Here is a 20,019-nt window from a genome sequence, read left to right as displayed (position 1 = left end):
TTCAGGAAGACCATACACGTCAGCGAACTCACCGCAATTTCCTACTTTCCTTCCCTCCTCTCTCTCCCTGTTATCTTTGTTTTCCCCCTTTCCCATTCCCCCGGTGTAGGGTAGCCAACCGGACGTTATTCTGGTTAACCTGCCTGCCTTCTACGTATCTCCTTCCTTCCTTCCTTCCATACAAAGACCAGTATACAAGATATCGCGTAAGGAAAAAAGAAAAAAAATCAAATGAGAATCAATCAAGAAGTCTTTATTGAGTAACACAAACAAAATGTATACACAGATATTTGGACCGATAGCCAATGAGGCTAGTAAGCGGTCCAATACAAAATAACATATAGGACAGCAATCACAAACACATTGAAGAAAAACTAACTTTGTAGCCTTGCTTCCATTCCCAAAAAATGTTTCTTGCATGTCAGTTTGAAATTCCTAGCTTGCTTTACTTCAATTGGCAACGAGTTCCAAATTTTCGCTCCTGTAAATTCTATTCGTCTTTCTCCGTACGCATTATGGCAAATAGGAAGGTTAAAATTGCCATTGCTGGCTTGTCTAGTGTTGCGGACGGGAATACTGAATGCACCAAGAGGTAAGGGGTAGTTGGTATTTATAATATTATTAACCATAAGAGCTATTTTGTAATCGCGTAAGGTTGTGAATGACATGATTTGCATTGCGTCAAAAATGTTATTGTTAGAACTATTCGAAGAAGGTAATCCCATGGTTTTCAAGGCACGTTTTTGTAGTCTTAGCAATGGTGTTAAATACGTTTTGTATGTGATTCCCCATGATTCACTGCAATAACTGAGATGACTGTGACATAATGAAAAATACAGTGATCTAAGAATAGCAGGTGGAAAGTGCCGCCGTGCCTTAGACAAGGTAAAACAACCGTACGCAACCTTTTTACACACACTGTGTACCTGTTCCTTCCAAAACAAGTGGCAGTCGAACATGACCCCTAAATATTTAAAAGAAGACACACTATCAATAACATTGTTGTCAACACATATAGAAAAATCACTTAATTCAATACACTTTTGTTTTGAACGAAAAATAACATATTTAGTTTTTTCGGTGTTTAAAGTTAGATGATTATTACGAAACCAGGTCGAGATACGTTGGAGTTCATTGTTAATAGGATTTTCTATTGACTCAAGTGAGTTGCCAGTAAAGATAAGTGCAGTGTCATCCGCATACATCAAAATTTGAGAACACTGTATTGCATTGGGGAGGTCATTAATAAAGAGCGAAAATAAAAGCGGTCCCAGAACTGACCCCTGGGGTACACCACACGTAACAGTTTGGTATGCAGACTTGAACTGTTTGAGGACAACTTGCTGCTGTCGTGAAGAAAGATAACTTTTAAAGAATTCAAGGGCCCCGCTACGCACACCATATGCTTCCAGTTTCATTAAAAGAATGGAGTGTGAAACTGTGTCGAAAGCTTTTTTGATGTCTATAAATACGCTTACAGCAACATTATGGTTATGAAGAGCAGATAGGATAAGCTGTGATAGAGTAACTACAGCCGTGGACGTGGACCTGCTAGAAACAAATCCGTGTTGCTGAGGACAAATAATATGATTAACATCAAGAAAGGTTTTCAGTTGGAAAGCAATTAATTTTTCAAAAATGGTATTGACGACACTCAGTACAGATATTGGCCTGTAACTAGACGGGTTGTTAGGGTCACCAGTTTTAAATATCGGAACAACTTTTGCAACTTTTAAAGTATCGGGGTATAAGCTAGAGTGTATCGCATGATTGAATATTCTGCACAAAGGAACACAAAACAAATCAATGTTGTCCTTGATTACCTTAGCCATTATGCCGTCTGGCCCGGCCGCTTTATTCGTGGGCATGTTCGCCACAACACTTGCAACTTCATCGCTTGTAATGTTCGAGAAACTGAATTCATTATTAATACATCGAGGTATGTCGGATGTCACTGAAGCTAAGGGAGTAGGTTGCGCACTGTTCTGACCGTATGTTGTGAAGAACTGATTAAACTGGTCTGCAGTCTCTATTGACAAGTTGACAGGAACAATCTGTTTTCTTTTAGCTGTTCCCGTAACTTCTCCTACAATCTTCCATACTTGCTTTGTGTCATTTCCTTGACGATTAACCAAATTAGTATAATACAATTTCTTTGATTTTCTCATCAGCGCCACGGATTTGTTTCTGTAATACTTAAACTGTTTCAAGTAATAAGCATTTGTTCTGTTGTTTTTGAGCTTATTATAGTATGAATCCTTCTTTTTCAATACTGTGAGTATTTCCTCAGTAATCCAAGGACATATGGCATGTTTGTAGTTGCGCCGAGAAAACTTCAGTGTTGACATATGGCTTTTGGTTTCAGCGTTATACAGGATGTTTCAGCGCACACTCTCATAAATTTTTAAGGATTGCCTCTGGCAGACAGCACAGTTCTAGTCCATGAAACGGTCTACTCGAAGAGGCGGACATCACTTGCACGAAAAATTGAAATGCATAATCGACTAACTAAATTTTCCTATTTAAGTTTTAACTAATTACTGGATGGCACATAATGCAATTTACAAATTCTAATATGTGAGATTGCGAAGCCTATCCACTTGAAAAGAATTGTGTGGATGACACGATTTAAGAGATGCGCCGTCAAACTTGCGGTAAAAAGGCACTGTCGGTCCACTTAACAAAACGTCGTTTTATGCATTGCAGCACAAAAGTAACTGGAACGCCAATGCATTTTTCCGCAAAGTTGGGGAATTAATGTCTCGAAACTGATGTCATCCTGACAATTCGTTCTAAGTGCGCCCGCCTTGCAAATTCCCCGGCCAGAATTTTTTAATTGCAGTATGTGCCATAACGTGATTAGGTAAGAACTTAATTATTGAATTTTTGTTGATTAGGCAATTATGAATTTAAATTTTTTGTGCAAGTAAAGTCTGCCTCTTCCAGTAGACCAGCTCAGCGACTAGAATTGCGCTGTCTGCCACAGGCAGCTTAAAAAAGAATTGTGAAAGTGTTCGCTGAAACACCTAGTATACTATAAGATACTTGGACAAAATTACGATTTACTCTCACAATTGCGACGGCCAAAATCAGCTGCAAGGTTTTCGACTGTACAAGTGACAAGCCTGTTCGATGATAAAATGTATACTTGAATCGATTGAAAGCAGAATTTAGTTTTATTCTGTGTTTTCCTTTACTCATGTGCGGAACTTCCCAAAAGCTTGTGACGTTTGATTGTCTCTACTGTTTTCAAGTGTTTTTCATCACATTAGTTTTTCATGGCTTGCGAAGTTGCGGCGCCGACAATGCCGGCAACAATAAAAGCGCCAACCTCTTCTTTAATTAATAATAAAAATACTGTACGTGAAGCAAATCGATACAAGTACAGTAAGCTTAGAATGCTGCGCAAGAAATTCCCGATATTTTCTTTCTCATCGGCCAGACTGCTTGAGGCGGGATTTAAGTGCAAAACAAATTGCAAGGTGATGTAGCTAATTAATAAACTTCAACTAATTAACTTTTATTTCAGTTATTCACCTCAGGGCAAACGCCCAATTTGTCGGAATAGAAACCTAGCAGTAATAAAGTCGGATTCATTTAGCAGAAATCCTGTGCCTAGCGCCAATTTCGAGAAGTATGTATCCTCAATTGTGCGCCCACATATACGTTTGTGTTCCAGTTAACCCTTATCGGCGACGTGGAAAAATGCAGAACGGGCCAACCACCTCCGTCAAGCTGCGCGGCGCCGCAGCTTTTATATAAGTGACTGCTCCCTCTCCTTCCTTGTGAGCAAGGAAAAAAAAACACGAATGAATGAATAAATTCGTAGTGACCTGCCGCGATGACTCAGTGGCTATGGCATACTGTTGATGAGCACGAGGTCGCGGGTTCGATTCGCGACTCCGGCGGCTGGATTTCGGTGGGGCCAGAATGAAAGAATGCTCGTGTACTATGATTTAGGAGCACGTTTAGGAACCCCCGGTGGTCGAAATTAATCCGGAGTCCTCCACTGGGGCGTCTCTCATAACTCACTGAGCACTTTCTGGACGCTAAGCCCGAGAGTTTTGATTCCGAAGTGACCTGAAAGCTACCGGAACTCCACATGTTGCACCTTTCAAGTTTGTTAGAAATAAATCTGCCTTAGTGCCTGAAACAATTTACGTCCTTTTTGTGCAAGAGCAGCACCTACTAAATGCTTCAAGTTTCACTGCTTTAAGATATCATATACTGCAACACTGCCTTATACCAGTGCCCGTCGGTGGCTTTCGCGGTGGTTTGAGTTTGGAGGTCACTGATAACGGGATCCAGGCGTTTGCTGCATTGATAGGAAATAACCATTTTGTCTCACTGCCAGGAAACGCAAATCCTGAGCGCGGTTATGTTGCTGTGTCACAACTGCTCGCTATGCGTGTCTCGTTTTGATAGCAAAGGAATCGCAAAATGATGGCAAAATGCCATGACTGCGGCGGGGCGCATTGAATGTGGATCAAGATGGTTGCACGTATCCTAGTGAAACGCTGCTTTATACCAGTGCCCGCTGGCGGCTTTCGCAGTGGATTGGATTTGGAGGTCACTGATAACGTGATAGACGTTTGCTGCATCTATAGAAAATAACCAATCTGTCCCACTGCCACGAAACGGAAATCCTGCGCTCGGTTACTTTGCTCCGTCAGAAAACAACTGATCGATATGCGCATCTCATTTGATGATAGGAAAGTGGTGGCAAAGTGATAACAAAGTGCCATGATTGTGATGGGGTGCATTGAGTGTGAATCAAGATGGCTGCACGTCTGCACGTATAACGAAATAAGGAAGCAACGCTGCCACCATTTAGTTCCATTCTTTCGGGCCGAAGTCATGCTTTTGAATTCACGTGCCTTCGAGAACGCATACGGAACTTATTGTGACTTTACTAGTGCACCTTGTCCACCACGCAGAGAAGCAGCCGTATTAGTGATGAGATTTATTCCCGTGTGCTCATAGTTCCAACTGAAGTAACGGCAGCGCTACTGTGAAAAATACCTGCGGCTTCAAAGTAATTCTGACCACCTGCGAAAAAGGAATGAAGAGAACCGTAGGGCTCACCTTTCATTCAAGTAACAACCTTGCAAAGACCGTGTGAAATGTAACAAGAAAATGTAGTGGTTTCCTTTATTTTTTTTTTACTAGAACTGTCAATTATACAATCGTTGATGAACACGCATTGTATATCCTTGGCGAGTCGAAAAAGCTCTACGAAAGGAGAGCTCTACTGACGGGGGGAACCGAACTAATAGTTTCCGCATGGAAGTTGCCGTGCTCTGTGAATTGAGCTGCGAGAGTGACCTGGTTTGCCGATGGCTTGCTTCCTCTCTCCGTCCTTCCCCCATTTTCTTGGAGGGAATCCGTTACCTCGGTTAGAGCACCAGGCTGCACGTCACCTGTCGCTAGCTTTCGCTATCTCTGAGCGTGTCATAACCGGAAATATATCACTGAGCTGATGCTGCTTGGTGTTCGATGACCGACCAGCCCATATGCATGTGGTCGCAAGGAACGCACCAACATTGCAACATCGTCACAGATTGGATGTGCGCAGGCGGAAGGGTTTTATCGTTTCCAGCTGCCTATAGACACCATATTTTGACTCAACAGCGGAAACGTGAATCCCGTAAACACGGAACTAAGCTCACAAAGCTTCCTGTGTGACCTTTCCTACGTGCGACATGGAACGTTGCGTCCGGTCGAAGGGTCGTCCGGATTGTCTAACTAATGACTCAACTTGCAGAGCAGGGCTACCCGTGTTGCCGCACACTGTGATGTTTAGGACAAGGGGAACCGGTGTGCTTGAAACTGCCGCCACGGGCCAGGAACCACATGGTAGTTTCACCAAGGTGCTTGACAGTGTGTGGCGTAATGAACCCGGCGACAGAGAATGTTTTTTTTATACGAGAGTGACAGGTTCGGCTAGTTGATTGGGCAACATTTTTTTACCTCTTTTTGTTTATATATGTGTTGATTAGGCCTGCTCGGTGCGGAAATAACATGACCGGTGGGCACGCTATATTTGGGAGCATACACCATCGGAAAGATAGATTCCGCGTGTATCAGCACACCTTTGGTTTTATTATTCAGCAAGGAGGTTACAACTAGATTTCTTGGTTTCCGCACATATTCTCACCTGCCATCTCTTTTTTACCACTGTCACCATTACATTTGTTGTATTTTTGGCTGCCGGCCGTGTACAACAGTTATCCTCGCTAGTTTTCGTTCTGTTTCGTTTTGAATAGTATGCAATTCCTCCATCTGATAAATTGCACTTCGCTTCACCGATATTGCCGGTCGGCCCTTGTTCCATTCTTTATGATCTTTTCTTTGCTCACATTCAGATGTGACGTTGGATTTCTTTAACACCTTTGTGCTATGTATATATGTAAGTTCTTGCTATGAATAAACCACAAGTTGATAGCAGCGCTTGGGTTGTTCCGTCTTTCAGTGATGCTGGTGCTGCTATGTTTTTCTCGAAATGTTCTTTTAAGCGCGAAATGTTTACGCGTGACTTGAGACGCACTTCATCGAGCCTGTCGCCGAGTTTTGCTTGTTCGGTCTTCATTTTTACCGATTCGTTAGTTTCCACACTGAAAACCAATAGGGCCAGGACCAAATGTACAAGCTTGCACCTTACTCATGACCTGACACCTGCACTATCAGCCTAAATTCAACCGTGATCTAATTGCAAGAGACTAGGTTGAGTTGTTGCGTTTTCAGCTTTGCCTGTATTCAAGCTTCACAATGTTCATTTTGATCCACGCCATGCTTAATAACCGGCAACAGAACAATCTCACATATGCCTTGTGGTTATAAAGAACAGGTGTTCCCATGTTCTTTTTTCCTTCGCGTTTCAATTTACGCTTATGGTACATTCTGTGCTTGTGCTAAGCAGCAACGGTCGTAAGCAAAACGGAACTAAACAAATCTTTCTCAAATAGACACGCACATGCACGCGCACACGCGCGCCCTAACCAACGAACACGCAAACACACACACACACACACGCGCGCGCGCCCGCGCACGCAAATCGTGAAGGTGACGCATTTTGTTCTCATTGTTTGCTAGATTGGTCGTCCCTAAGAGGGAAAAGGTTCGTTAGTATTCCGGTGTACCATTTGGCACCATCAGTCTGATAAGAAGCGGCGCGCGAAAGTAGGCGCCGTATAGGCAGGGTGTTACGACATCGCTGATAGCACACGGCCGGACGCTTCATTAGGACGTCTACAGTCATTACGAGCTTCCTAACAAACCGTAGCGACAACTGTCGCGTGCTGTGTCCGCGTTCGCTATTCTTGGTCTATGATCAGCGAGCGTTAGGAAGCGAAGTGTACCGCCACTTGAGAAGTGGCATTGCAGAGGGCCTTGTGCACAACGGCGGACTTTACCTACAGGAACAAAGCGTCAATCGTAACATTCTGCGCAAACTTCTGGGACGCTGCGGGATCCAAGTTCGATTGCGCAGTGCGGCGCGTCATGAACTGAGGAGCCAGTGTGGCGTGCGATGAACGAGCGCTGCCTCGGTGCCGCAAACAATAATTAACGGCAAGCACTAATTATCTGGGCTTCCTTCTGCGGAGCTGGACCGATGAGTGCTGACTCTAGCTCGTCTCATTTCTCAGAGCGTCGTTCGCTTGGCCTTCGCGCTTAATTGCTGGGCATGTCCCGCTTCATACCCGTGAATCACTGGAAGTCTTTTTTGAAGCTCACCCATCTGCCCTCAGAGCACATTTTGTGTCTTGTTTTTACCGGTCTTTCAAAGCAAGCACCTGTATACCACGAATAACATTATAAATAGAGGTGGAGGAATATCAACTTGTTCGAATACGAATCGAACACGAATAGTAAGGGTGGAATATCAAATAGAAAACTGAATAGTCACACGCAGAAGCACATGTTTTCAGCAGAAATATTTATTTTTGGCACGATTAGGTACCACGCTCGTATTGACTAGTGAAATGGAAAAGACACCAACTATCAAGCGCAGTTACGATCAGTTTTAGACACGACTATAGTAATTGGCATAAAAAGAAACTGCACAAATAGCATCTCAACATCTTTAGAGCTTGGTTGCAAGCAAGATTTCTAAGAATTAATGGCTGCTGTATGACTAGATTTCCAGAAAAGAACTAAATAAATGGTTATTCAAAAAAAGATTAGAAGTTCTGGAAGAAGAAAAGGCTCCTGTAGGGCTTGTACGCCATAGACGCATAGAAAAGAATCCGTTACGAGGAAAACATAGCTGGTTGTAGCGTAAAAGACAAAACTGCGGCATAAATAGACTGCAAGGAACACGAAATGACAGAATACAAGCAAAAAAAAAATTAATAAGACAGGTAATCATGTAGGGTCTCGGCGCGAGACCGAAACAAAGCTTGCGTCGCCAATTTTGTTTCTGGATTGGTTCGAAAATTTTGACGTTGTTTCGCCTTTGATAGTTTCCGATACATTAGAGAAGAATAAGCAGACTTTAACTGTCGATTTTTACGAAATATTTGGTTAGTTTTGATATTAGAAAATTCGGAATAGTTAATTTTACCAATACCAATAGTTAGCGTTAAATATTCGATTCGTATTCGAAACTGCGAATATTCTCCCACCTTTAATTTAAGGTAAATCAGCTCGGTCGTATATATTTTTACTCCGTCGTTTTGTTATACACTATGTCACTTCCTGAACCTGCCCATTTTTGCAAATAATACCTAGAATAACAACGATTCCATTCTAAGACAATATTTTCGTTCTAGACACCATGTGCGAACTAGCCCAACAGCAAACTTTCAAACATCTTCATAGTGGGTATTTTAGTCATTATGGCTTTTTGAATTAGGATGCATTGCGCACTACGGGGTCTCAGTGAAATTAATGGCAGCCTTTAAGCGGCCCGTGGTGGGGGGTAAAATAGCGCTTTCCGATATGAAACGGCTGCGAAGAAAAAAAAAAACGATTAGTTAAACGTGTCCTAGTTTTGGCGTGTTGCGTAAGTGTTGCATGAAAGTGCGGAAAACTAAACCGCACTTCGTCGTTTTTGGCATGCATAGCGTAAGCGAAGTCAATAATTTTCACTATTTCTACTTTCAGCGAGCCCCACGACTCCCGCGACTTCAAGTACTCCCCAAAGCGTTCTCAATGGTAAGTAAGAATATCCGTAGGATTTGTTTCCTTACTGTTGTAATCACTGTAGCATGAAGTAATTGATGATCTGTTATGCTCAACCTCTTATATCCCCCCGACGTGAACAATGGCGAGACAGACGGATGCGATTTAATGCCTATTCGTCAGTTCTTTATATTACACGCAGGGTAGATACCTAAAATGAAGGCGTTACGTCTCGTACAACGCGGCGACGGTTGCTCAAGGGATTTGCGACTTGTATTATCTACGTTGCATATACCACGCATGGATCACGTGGACGGGTCTCGTCTAGTTGTTGGCAGATTGAGGGGCATTCCACTGAGAAAATCTATCATTTAGCTGTAAAATTGTCAGAAGTGCCATTTGCCGAAACCATTCTAACGGGTTCGTACGGCTTCGTATTGAGTCGTATATTCAACTGAGAGTATGATGCCTGTTTTCAATGTCATACTTACGGGCTCACTAGTTCAAACGAGGAGAGTATGCATACGTGCAAGAGCGCTGCGCTGCAGTCTGTGGCTGGCTGTGGTCTAGTAGCTTCTCTCTCATTCTGTTTAACGCGGTAGCAGTTACGAGCTCGAAACAGGTTTTACCTATGTCCGTTCCTTCCTTCCATTACGCTGTAGCGGAGCATGTGTTTCTGTGACAGGACGAGTTTGAAACATAATTTGCTTCGTAACCTTTGCTTACGCCTTGGAATGCGTCATCGTGCTGTCTTTGTGAGAGTGTCGTGGTCGTGTTGCTGTTCGCGTCGTCATCGCGTTGGCGGCGGCACAATTTTTCTGGCGCTTGTTTCCGGGATTTGGGTGAATCGGTTAGACTGCGGCTATGTCGAAACCACAGGTAAAGGAGGGCCTATAATAGAATATTAGGGGGTTTTGGAATAGCAAAATATTTGAATTGACTCGGATACAAATATTCGAGGAATAAGACCACCGAATACCGGCTTGAGTATCGGATCGGATATCGAATACTGTCTTATTTCTAAAGCAACATGCAATATGAAGTTTTCGCGGAATACGGTAGGTAAAAAAAAAAGAAACAGAAAAGCTAATGGAATTCTGGGGTTTTATGTCACAAAACTACAATTTGATTATGAGGCACGCCGTAGTGCGGGGACTCTGGATTAATTTTGACCACCTGGGGATCTTTACGGCGCCCCCACTGGACGAGTCACGGGCGTTTTTGCATTTCGCCTCCATCGAAATGTGGTCACCGCGGCCGGTATTTGATCCCGCGACTTCGTGCTTGGCAGCGCAACACCACAGCTGCTATGGCATTACGACGGGGGAAAAAAAAAAGAAATCAGGTTTATATACTTTGACGCATGCATGTAATACCACTCATTATTACTCGTCCGGACAACTGAGCAGAATGTAAATGATAAACGGCTTTTAATTATCTGAACACTATCGCCATGACAATAATGAAACAAGGGAACAGCATGTAGCTAGATGTACAGCTGGCCACAAAATATTACGTACCATGAAATCTGAGAAAAAGCTGAATATATCTGCAACCTCACAACGCAGCCTGCTATTTGCATTTCGGGCCTCAACTAGAATATGCTAACATTTTCGTGTGCAGTTTTACTGGCCCACTGCGACAGGCTGCTCGGGCATCGAACGTTTTCTAAGATCCTGCGGTGGGTAAACTTTTGTAGCCGGGTGTACGTACTGTGTGTCCTTCACTAAAGGTGAAAAATGCGATACTGCAGCATCGCACATTGTTTTAAAGAGATGCAATAATATGGTGAGAATGGCTAGATAATGAATTGGAATGAAATGGCATACAGCCTAGAAGCGAGCCATTCTTATTGAATGACTAATGTTGAATTCCAATGGCGGAGTCGGAGCATGTTTTTCTGCTCGTTTCGGAGCAAGTTTGTTCCAATGGCAGGGTGAGGGCGGGAGTAAGGTGTTCCGATGAGAGAGTCGGAGGGGATTCAGAGCGGGAGTCAGTCCGTGGAGCAGAAAAAGATGCTCCGCCGAAATCGGCGGAGTGGACCGGAACTCTGCGGGACGTATTTCCTTTACCACGTTTCTCTGCTGGGAGGCGCCACTGGTCACGACTCGCGAGGAAGCAAAAGCTGCTGCATGCTTGGCGAGATATCGATTCCGCACTTTAAAAAAAACAACAGGTGAACGGCGCTAAAGAGACAAGTGACCGGTGCGGCGGTGCTGGGAGCAAACAGCGGAAGGAAATGACAACACGCAAGGTATCCTGGGTAACTCTGTGATGGAACGTCCACTTCCGCCTTGCTCCGGCGGCGCAAGTTGTGTTCCACTCGCGGATCTGGAGGCGTTGCTCTGCGCCAGAGTCGAGTGCTCGCTCGCGGAGTCCATCGGCTGCTCCGACTCCGCCATTGGAATTCAACATAAATTATTGCGCAGAATTTGTATTCCGCGTGCGTTCACTCATGAACTAAAGCCCATGCGCAACAACCGTAGCTATCCTGTAGTGTAGAACCATTCGAAACCGTCCTCACATCCACTGCTGCCTCCCTCGAGACTACAATAGGTGTTTGCATGCCTTACATATGCTAAAGAAGCGAATGTTCGGTCACCTCAAATAGTGAACTCTCGAGTCGGATACGATTCATATAGCAGAAGTTATTTGGAACCATTCGATTCGTATTATACATTTCAATACTGGCACACCCCCAAAGAAAATGAATACGATTGGTGGCACGCCACGCTGTGCATTACGCGCCACTTCCGACGGTACGATGCCTCGCGTGAGCTCACAAGCAGCCCATCCCACGCCGAATAGGGCCGCGATGAACCTCCGCGCTTCAGCACTACACCGGGTCATCGAAGACTAACTAGCGCTAATTTTAATAAAAACGCTATGCTAGCTACGCGAAACCTGCTTCCGTATACGGTTTATGCACTTTGGCGTACGTAATTTTCGCAACAAATTAGTCACCAAACAGGTATTTAACAGAAACTTCCTAATTAATTTCTTTGCAATCACGATTAAGGTGTATGTATATATTTGAGACGTTAAGACGATCGTATTTGTGGACAACCTCACTTTTTTGTTCTCCTGGAACGCTTTTGTTCCGAGATACCTATCCTAAAATTTTGCACCCAGTTAGCTAATTTTGCATTTAGGGGCGTGGGTCTCGACACAACCTAACTTTAAGCGTGTGCGTGGCAAAAGGAAGCAATCAGTAATTGCTTGTTTTCACCAGCCAATGGCGGCTTCCCATTGGGGGCTCGACATTGTGTCGAGATCTACAACCCTGCGCGAAATTAGCTGACTACGGGTCAAACTTGATTATGAATATCTGGGCAGAGAATAGTTGGACATGAATTAAACTAAATGAAGTCGTCGTCAAATAGGACTAACGTTTCATATATAAACAAGTGAACATTCCCTAGCTCGCTCAGGTATTGCAGGAATAGACAGCCACACAGCACACGTGTAAGAAGGCGGCAAGGTTTATTTTAGCCCACACGAGACCTGGTCTGTCTTCATCCTGGCCTGTTAGACTCATCTGACAGTATTGAAAGCCGATGACGCTATTATGTTAGTGGGTAGTCAAAGAGATATTCAGCTTCCGGCAGACATTTGTGAGGATGATCAATGGCGATGCTCAAACTTTTAGTGAGTTTTGAACCGAGCAACACAACGACAATGACAGAAAAGGAGGCATTATTCTAACGTTACCTCGGTTTTAAGGCTGATGGTTTAGGCTAGTTGGTTTTGCATCATGCTGTGTGGTGCAGCGCCAAGCGGGACAAGGGACTCACGCTTGTCCCTGTTTTTCTGTGTTCCTTGTCCTGCTTCGCGCTGCACCACACAGCCTAGGTTTTAAGTTCACTGGGGAAAAAATAAGAACCATGATGCCTAGTGATATTACTAATCAGGCAATAAACGAGAAGAAAGGGGGTTAACTGAGGGGCCCGATATTTATTAGTTATATCATGAGAAGCCAACAAACACTGACACCAAGGACAACATAGGAAAAAGTACTTGTGCTTAATAAATGGAATGAAGAAACGATAAATTAATGGAAATTAAAGTGGATGAAAAAACAACTTGCCGCCGGTGGGAACCGAACCCCACAACCTTCGTACTAATCAGGCAGTCACAACACAGGAAAACGCGATACCGAGATATCAGCACTCAAAGTGTAATGCGAGAGAAACAGGGCCATAATGAAACATCGCGCGATACGGGGACACAACAAGTATGAGGTAGTGCTAGGACGGTGGAAAGGAATCATCATTTCCCGACTTAGGTTTGTAAATTCGGTGTTGCCTTCAAAGTCCGAAGTCTACTGTGGGTCAGAGATTAATCAAATGCATGTTGGAAGACCAGCTTTAGGGGCTCTTGAATAAGAAGAAAAAGAAATAAAAAAAACTACAAACGATTGGTGTTGGGAGGAATGAGTTGGGGTTACTTTCAAGTTCGGGAGGCTCAGAGCAAAACCCGTTTCGAAAAGGAATTGAGGATAATGAAGGAACAATAGATGGGCGGCTAGGATAATTGGGCGCATGTATAAAAGTAACTTCGACTCAAAGAGGAGAAAAAAACAAGTTGGGAACTAACCCATTAACTTTGCATTATCAATACGGGCAGTGGCAAGGAAAATAGCGTTTAACGTAAAGACGGAGCCGCATAATCAGCATATTAGATAGGCGCCATGAATGTAGAGAAAGCAAGCAATGGAGCTATATCCAACAGCAATAGATAAATAAAATCAGAACAGAAAAGCTTTATCGTAATTAGAGTGCCTGATTGTTCGAAGCCAGATTGTGGTGTCTGAGGACGCGGAGTTATGGACTATTCATGAGTAGCGTGTGAAAATAGTACAGGCGCCGTTATGGCTGTTTTGTTAGCATATCACGTTATCAATCTAGAGGTAAATAAATAAATGAAGACGCAGTCACCCAGACCCAGGCCCTGGATGTTTAAGATAATGAAAGGAAGGTGAATGAACCCGCTGTGGAGAGAAATAAAGCAAGAAGAAGAGAGGCCGGGAAGTCAACCAGACGAGCATGCAGTTTACTTCCCTACATCGGAGGAAAGAAAAAGGTAGAATCGAAAGATGGAGAGAGGGAGCACTGCGCCCACACAGTAGGATGCACAGCAGGACCACAATCGGCCACTGAGGCTGATGTTCTTCAAGAACTGCAGGAGCGCAAGAATAGATCTTTGCGCCATCGACGAATGTGGCCAGGGTCTAAGAATTTTCGTTCCTGAAAAAATCCAGTCAGCTAAGTGCCATGTGTAAAGAGATCCGTTGGACCTCGTATACAGGAAAAATGCCCAACAGGTGTTCGATAGTTATTTCAGACCAACAAGTGTCTACACGTTGACGTATTGGTGATTCTAAGAGTGCAAGAATAAGCGTTCGTGAATGCCACACCAAGCCACAGGCAGTAGCACAATGTTGCGTTGCCGATGGGGAGCCTGTGGTTGGCATGTTCACCCATAACAACATATCCACGTTACGTAGGCGGCAATTAGAGACGCTCGAAAAACTCGAAAAAGCTTCTGTCACTGTGAGAGCAAGCAAACATAGTTCTCTTCCATCGTCCGTTTCCACCAGTGAAATTGTAAACGCCTGGATGCCTTCGTGACCTGACGGGCAGCCTTGACAGTGCAGTCGTTACCGATGATGCCACAATGATCAGGAAGACACTGACAGTTGGTATCGTGCTCTTTTTTCCATAGCATGTTGGTTAATTTCTCTTATTTAAAATACATCTCCTCGTACATACAGATTTCTAGCTCTGAAGAGCTGCGTTTGAATCGCAAAACACGACCCATTTCTGTGCTGGTTGGTCAGCGACATAGTTGATGAGGCACGGAGGGCTGCAAGTTCTGTTGCCGTGGATGCCGTTATGTGTGACACCTTGAATGTTATCGGGATCCGCACACGCTGTGTAAAATATAGTAAACGGCAACTGGAGAATTGGTGGCATAAATGTACTGAACGCACGGAACGAACAGAACACGACTGTCCAGAGCACTACAGTACTTTATTTTAAGGCTACAGCCTTTCTAGGCTCATGGTGACGTTTGTGTCAGCAGACCTGACCGCCGGTGTGTCCGCCGAAGCGTCATCACGCCATGTGAAGACAGATTGAAGAATGAAAAATGATTGACAGTGACAGTTAGTGAATGATAACGTTATAATAGAGATTGGTAAATGTTATAAATGGCTAGTAATTAGTAATAATAAATATTAATTGCTTGTAATGACTACTAATGACTACGGAATGGCCAATATGTCTAACGACGGCTTGTAATGACCACAATTGATTACAAATGACAAACGCGTACTAGGGAGCAGTAATGACTAATAATGACTGAAATGACTTGTAATGACTGAAATTCCTTTAAGATGGGATTTGAATTAGTCAGTGACACTTATTATGATATCCTTCGTCTCAACAGAGAAACCACAGGTTTAAAAAGGTTTTCGACTATGCATATAAATGCCAGGAGTATAAGGAACAAAGTAGACGAAATTCACAATATAATGTCGTCAATAGAAAATAACTTTGATGTTATATGTTTCACGGCAAGATGGCTATCACAAAACGACCACATACCTATTTTTGATGAATATCGCTCGCTGCACATAACTAGAATGAAAGGTGGTGTAGCTATGTACATAAAAGAGAGATTACGTTTTATTGTAGTGGAAGAATTCTCTGTAGTTACTGAACACGTAGACTGCCTTAGTGTATATTTATGAAAGACCATGGCATCGGTAATATATAGTCCTGCTATTGGCGAAAAAGAACGTTTCTTTTTAATTATTTAGACGCGCGTTGCTACCGCATGCCTGTTCCAGCAATGAACCTGTGATAATCATGGGAGATCTAAACATAGGCATAAGCTCACATAACACATGGGAATGGCATCTGAAATCAATTCTAGCTTGCCACGCCTGCACAAACCACATTAAATTACCAAGCAGAGTTACAGAGAATAGCGCCACATCGATTGACATCTGTGTTACAAACTTACATTAAGAAGTATTTGCCGCAATTCTTACAAGTGATATAAGTGACCATTTACCCCTATTTTCTGTTACCAATTGCACTATCAACAACCGCGCTACCCGGGCACCTTGTTATCGTCGAATTATAAAGGATTTTTCTTTACAACACTTTCGGGAATGAATTGTAGCTATAGACTGGCAGGCGGTCTACAATGAAAGTGATATTAACGCAGCTTTTAACATTTTTCTTTCTAGCATACAAACCTCTCATGAATCGGCTTTCCCGCTATACGATATGAACGAAGCAGAAATAAGAAAGTACGAACACCTTGGATAAACCGTCATTTGTATAATGACATTAAAAAGAAAAACGCGATGTACCACCTTTTCATAATAACATGTAATCAAGAACAGTTGGCGATATTAAAGTTCAGAAATCACTTGCAAAGCAAACTCAAGAAAGCTAAACAAGATTACTATCAACAGCTGTTTTCTAGCTTACATAACGAACCGAAAGTGATCCGCAATGCAGCGAATAAAATAACAAGTAGAAAGTCGACTATTGCGTCGCAGATACCATAACTGACCAAAAGTCAAATGACGAGCATGAACGAACATTTTGTTCAGGCTGGTTCATGTACCTCGAGAGGAGGCGAAAGAAGAGTGGTTCATGCGATAGATATCCCGCCGGTGACTAACTCCACTTTTCTGCAACCCACAGATAGCGTTGAGACGCAAATTCTGATAGACAAAATGAAGAGCACAGCCTCGGCAGGACCTGATGGAATTCAATCGGAGCCAATCAAATATCTCTCAAGCGAAGTAAGCGTCGTTCTATCTTATATTGGTAATTTGTCAATATCTTCAGGATTTTTTTCAGAAGCGCTAGAGACCGCTCGTGTAACATCAATCCATCAAGGTGGTGCGAAAGATCAAGTCTCAAATTAGACCAATATTGGTCTTAAATATACTTTCAAAGCTTTTGGAAAGCGTCGCGGTTGAGAGGCTGTGGTCTTTCCTGACTAAACACAATGTAGTCTCAAAGTACCAATACCGTTTGCAAAAGAATAAGTCAGCAGAGCAAGCCCTTCTAGATATCAAGGATAAAATAATTCAGAACATCGAAAAACAGAAGGTTACATTTGGTCTTTCTTTAGATTTGCGGAAGGGTTTCGGCTCGATCGATCATAAAATATTGTTACATAAACTAGAAATCTACGGAAAACGCGGCGTCGCTAATGATTTAATGAAGTTATTTAACGAATCGAAACCAATTTGTTCAGATAAATTCTATTGCCTCTGGCATTTTGCCTATAAAACATTTTGCCTCAGGGTTCAAAACTGGACCCGCTATTGTTCTTAATTTATGTAAATGATATTGTACTAATACCCGACTCACCTGACTAGGCAATGTATGGCGATGATACTAACGTGTTTTTTAGATCCAATGACACTTCTGAACTTTCTGTCAGCGTTAATGCATATCTAAATCGCATGTCAGTTTGGCTGAGAGAAAATAGTTGAATTAAATACTGCAAGAACAACACAGATTTTATTCAGGGCTCGTAACAAGAACATACCCAATGACATTAACATTTATTTCAATGGTACGGCAATTAACCATGTCCAAGAACAAAAATTCTTAGGCGTATGGTTTGATGAAAATTTATCTTGGGGATCGCATATAAGGATGCTATGCAATGACCTTTCTAAATCTGTCGGTATCATTAACAGGATAACCCAGCTGATTCCGCTTTGGCTCAAACAACAGTTATACAATGCTCTTCTTTACTCTAAACTCTGCTAGGGGGTCCTGGTTTGGGGAACACCTTCAAAAACAAACTACAAGTTAATTATTTTACAGAAACGAATCCTTCGTATATGCTGCTATTACCATGGCCGTTTTGCAGACCTTGAAACAGCTCCATTATTTCACCTCTACTCCCTTCTTCGAGCAGACAGAATATATTACAAGAAGCGTCTGATCACCGTACATATACGAAAGTTATTTACCAAAATAAACAATGATGACCTATCTCGTTATTCACTATGCCGGAATACCAGACAGTTACCGAAAATGAACAAATTATGGAAAACAAACATTCATATCTCAATCGATAGAAATATTAAACAAAGTAGGAGAAAAGAGCTTCAAAAAGAGCTCAGTGCATTATTACTCGCCGATGGCGTTTGCTTTCACTAATTATTGATATTTTCATTTTATTGAATCTGTATGTATGCTTGTGTGACCTAACAAAGAGTGCGTATAGATAGCATTTGTGCTAATGTTTATGTGGCTTCCTCATTCCAATGAACAAATGTTATCATTTTTGTTAAATTATGTTCTCTTGTGCGAAATGTACGTTTTATATGTATTCATTTGTACTGATTATAACCGCTGTTGTAACTGTGGGGTCTGGGACCTCTGTCAGGCCTTCGTGCCTTTAGTTCCAGTCTCCCCTCGTTCGGACGAGAGATGAAATTAATTAATTGATTGATTGATTATTTCATTCATTCATTCAAATGACCAATATGTCTAACGACAACTTGTAAGGATGACAATTGATTAGAAATGACTAAAAATGCTTAGTAATGACCAGTAATGAATCATAATGACTGAAATGACTTGTAATAACTACGGAACGACAAATATGTCTAACGACGGCTTGCAATGACCACAATTGATTACAAATGACTAAAAATGCTTGGTAGTAAGAAGAGGCAAAGAGAAAAAAGGTGAATGATAAGAGGAGGAAGAGTAGGCTTTCGCCGTTCAAGTCTTACGAGAGATCTTAACAGAGCCTGCAATATTTTGGATGATTTGTTAACACCACTTTCGCATCTTAGAGGCCAAAAGGTAAACGTAGCAAAAGGGTAAATATAGTGACTTGGTGGCCCCACCACCTTGTTTTTAGAGAAATGGTTATAAAATCAATCAATAAATCAGTCCGTCCGTCCATCCACGAGCCACACTGCTCACGCATACAGAGATCAAAGAGTGCATATTTCTTTTGCACTCATGTCGTTACCAATGACCACTTAATTATCGTGCTGTATCGCAGGCCCTACGAGCATCCAAGCGGTTCCGTTGTCGAGCACGTCGGTGCTGCTGTCGTGGGGTCCTTTGGCGCCGTACGTGGTAGGAGGGCAGTACCGTGTGCGCGTGAAGAACACTGATACCTCGCAGCGCTTCCTGAACGTTGGCTATGCGCTCTCGGCCATCGTTCAAGATCTGGACCCCACGGAGAACTACACGATTTCTGTGCAGTGGTGCCCCTCGCAGAACGTCTGCAGCCCTTTTGTGTCCACCACGCGGGTTGCTAACGCACCAAGTGAGTGGCGAATCTCATAGTCTCTGTTTTGCTTAAGGACGTTGAACGCCATCAACCGATAGTTATAACAACCAACGAGTAACGCATGACAGCATCCGCTACGACGGCCATCCAAAGTGTTGAATGGGGCTGTCATGTGAACATTCGATGTATTTATTGTTTCAGTTTGAACGCGATGAAGAAAACGATATTAGCATGTCTCGCATAACGTATCTTGTAATGGGTGCATTCGAGTTCCCCAACACCGGAGCAACACTTGTGGAAGCCACGAAATGTCGTTCTCCAAACTGCCCATTGAAGACGACAATCATCGGCATACGTACTCGTTGGGGCATGCGCATAATAAATCTATACGACAGACCAGAGAAGTGCGCTGGTCTGCGAACTCTTGGCAACAACTTCAGGGCCCTAGCCTTAACGGAGTACTGACACAAATATTTCGTTTCTCACTTTATTGCTTGATTAAATGGCTCTCAAATCTATAGTCAAGATGTGGAGCCCCAGTTCTAACGACCAATAAACCACTAATTGTGGCATTTTTTGTCATGTGACCAACTTAAA

At 42.9% G+C, this 20,019-nt stretch overlaps 1 protein-coding gene across 1 annotated transcript in view; it reads left to right on the top strand.

Moving 5' to 3' along the window:
* LOC126547867 (netrin receptor DCC-like) overlaps positions 1-20,019 on the top strand; it is a 150,312-nt gene that overhangs the window by 73,333 nt on the left and 56,960 nt on the right. The window contains exons 5-6 of the mRNA XM_050195893.3: positions 9,106-9,156; positions 19,189-19,458. Of these exons, the coding sequence (XP_050051850.1) occupies positions 9,106-9,156; positions 19,189-19,458 (321 nt within the window). The remainder of the gene's footprint in view (positions 1-9,105; positions 9,157-19,188; positions 19,459-20,019) is intronic.

Source organism: Dermacentor andersoni, chromosome 1 (genome assembly GCF_023375885.2).
Source record: "Dermacentor andersoni chromosome 1, qqDerAnde1_hic_scaffold, whole genome shotgun sequence".
Classification (NCBI taxonomy): domain Eukaryota; kingdom Metazoa; phylum Arthropoda; class Arachnida; order Ixodida; family Ixodidae; genus Dermacentor; species Dermacentor andersoni.
This window is presented reverse-complemented; position numbering and strand designations above follow the sequence as displayed.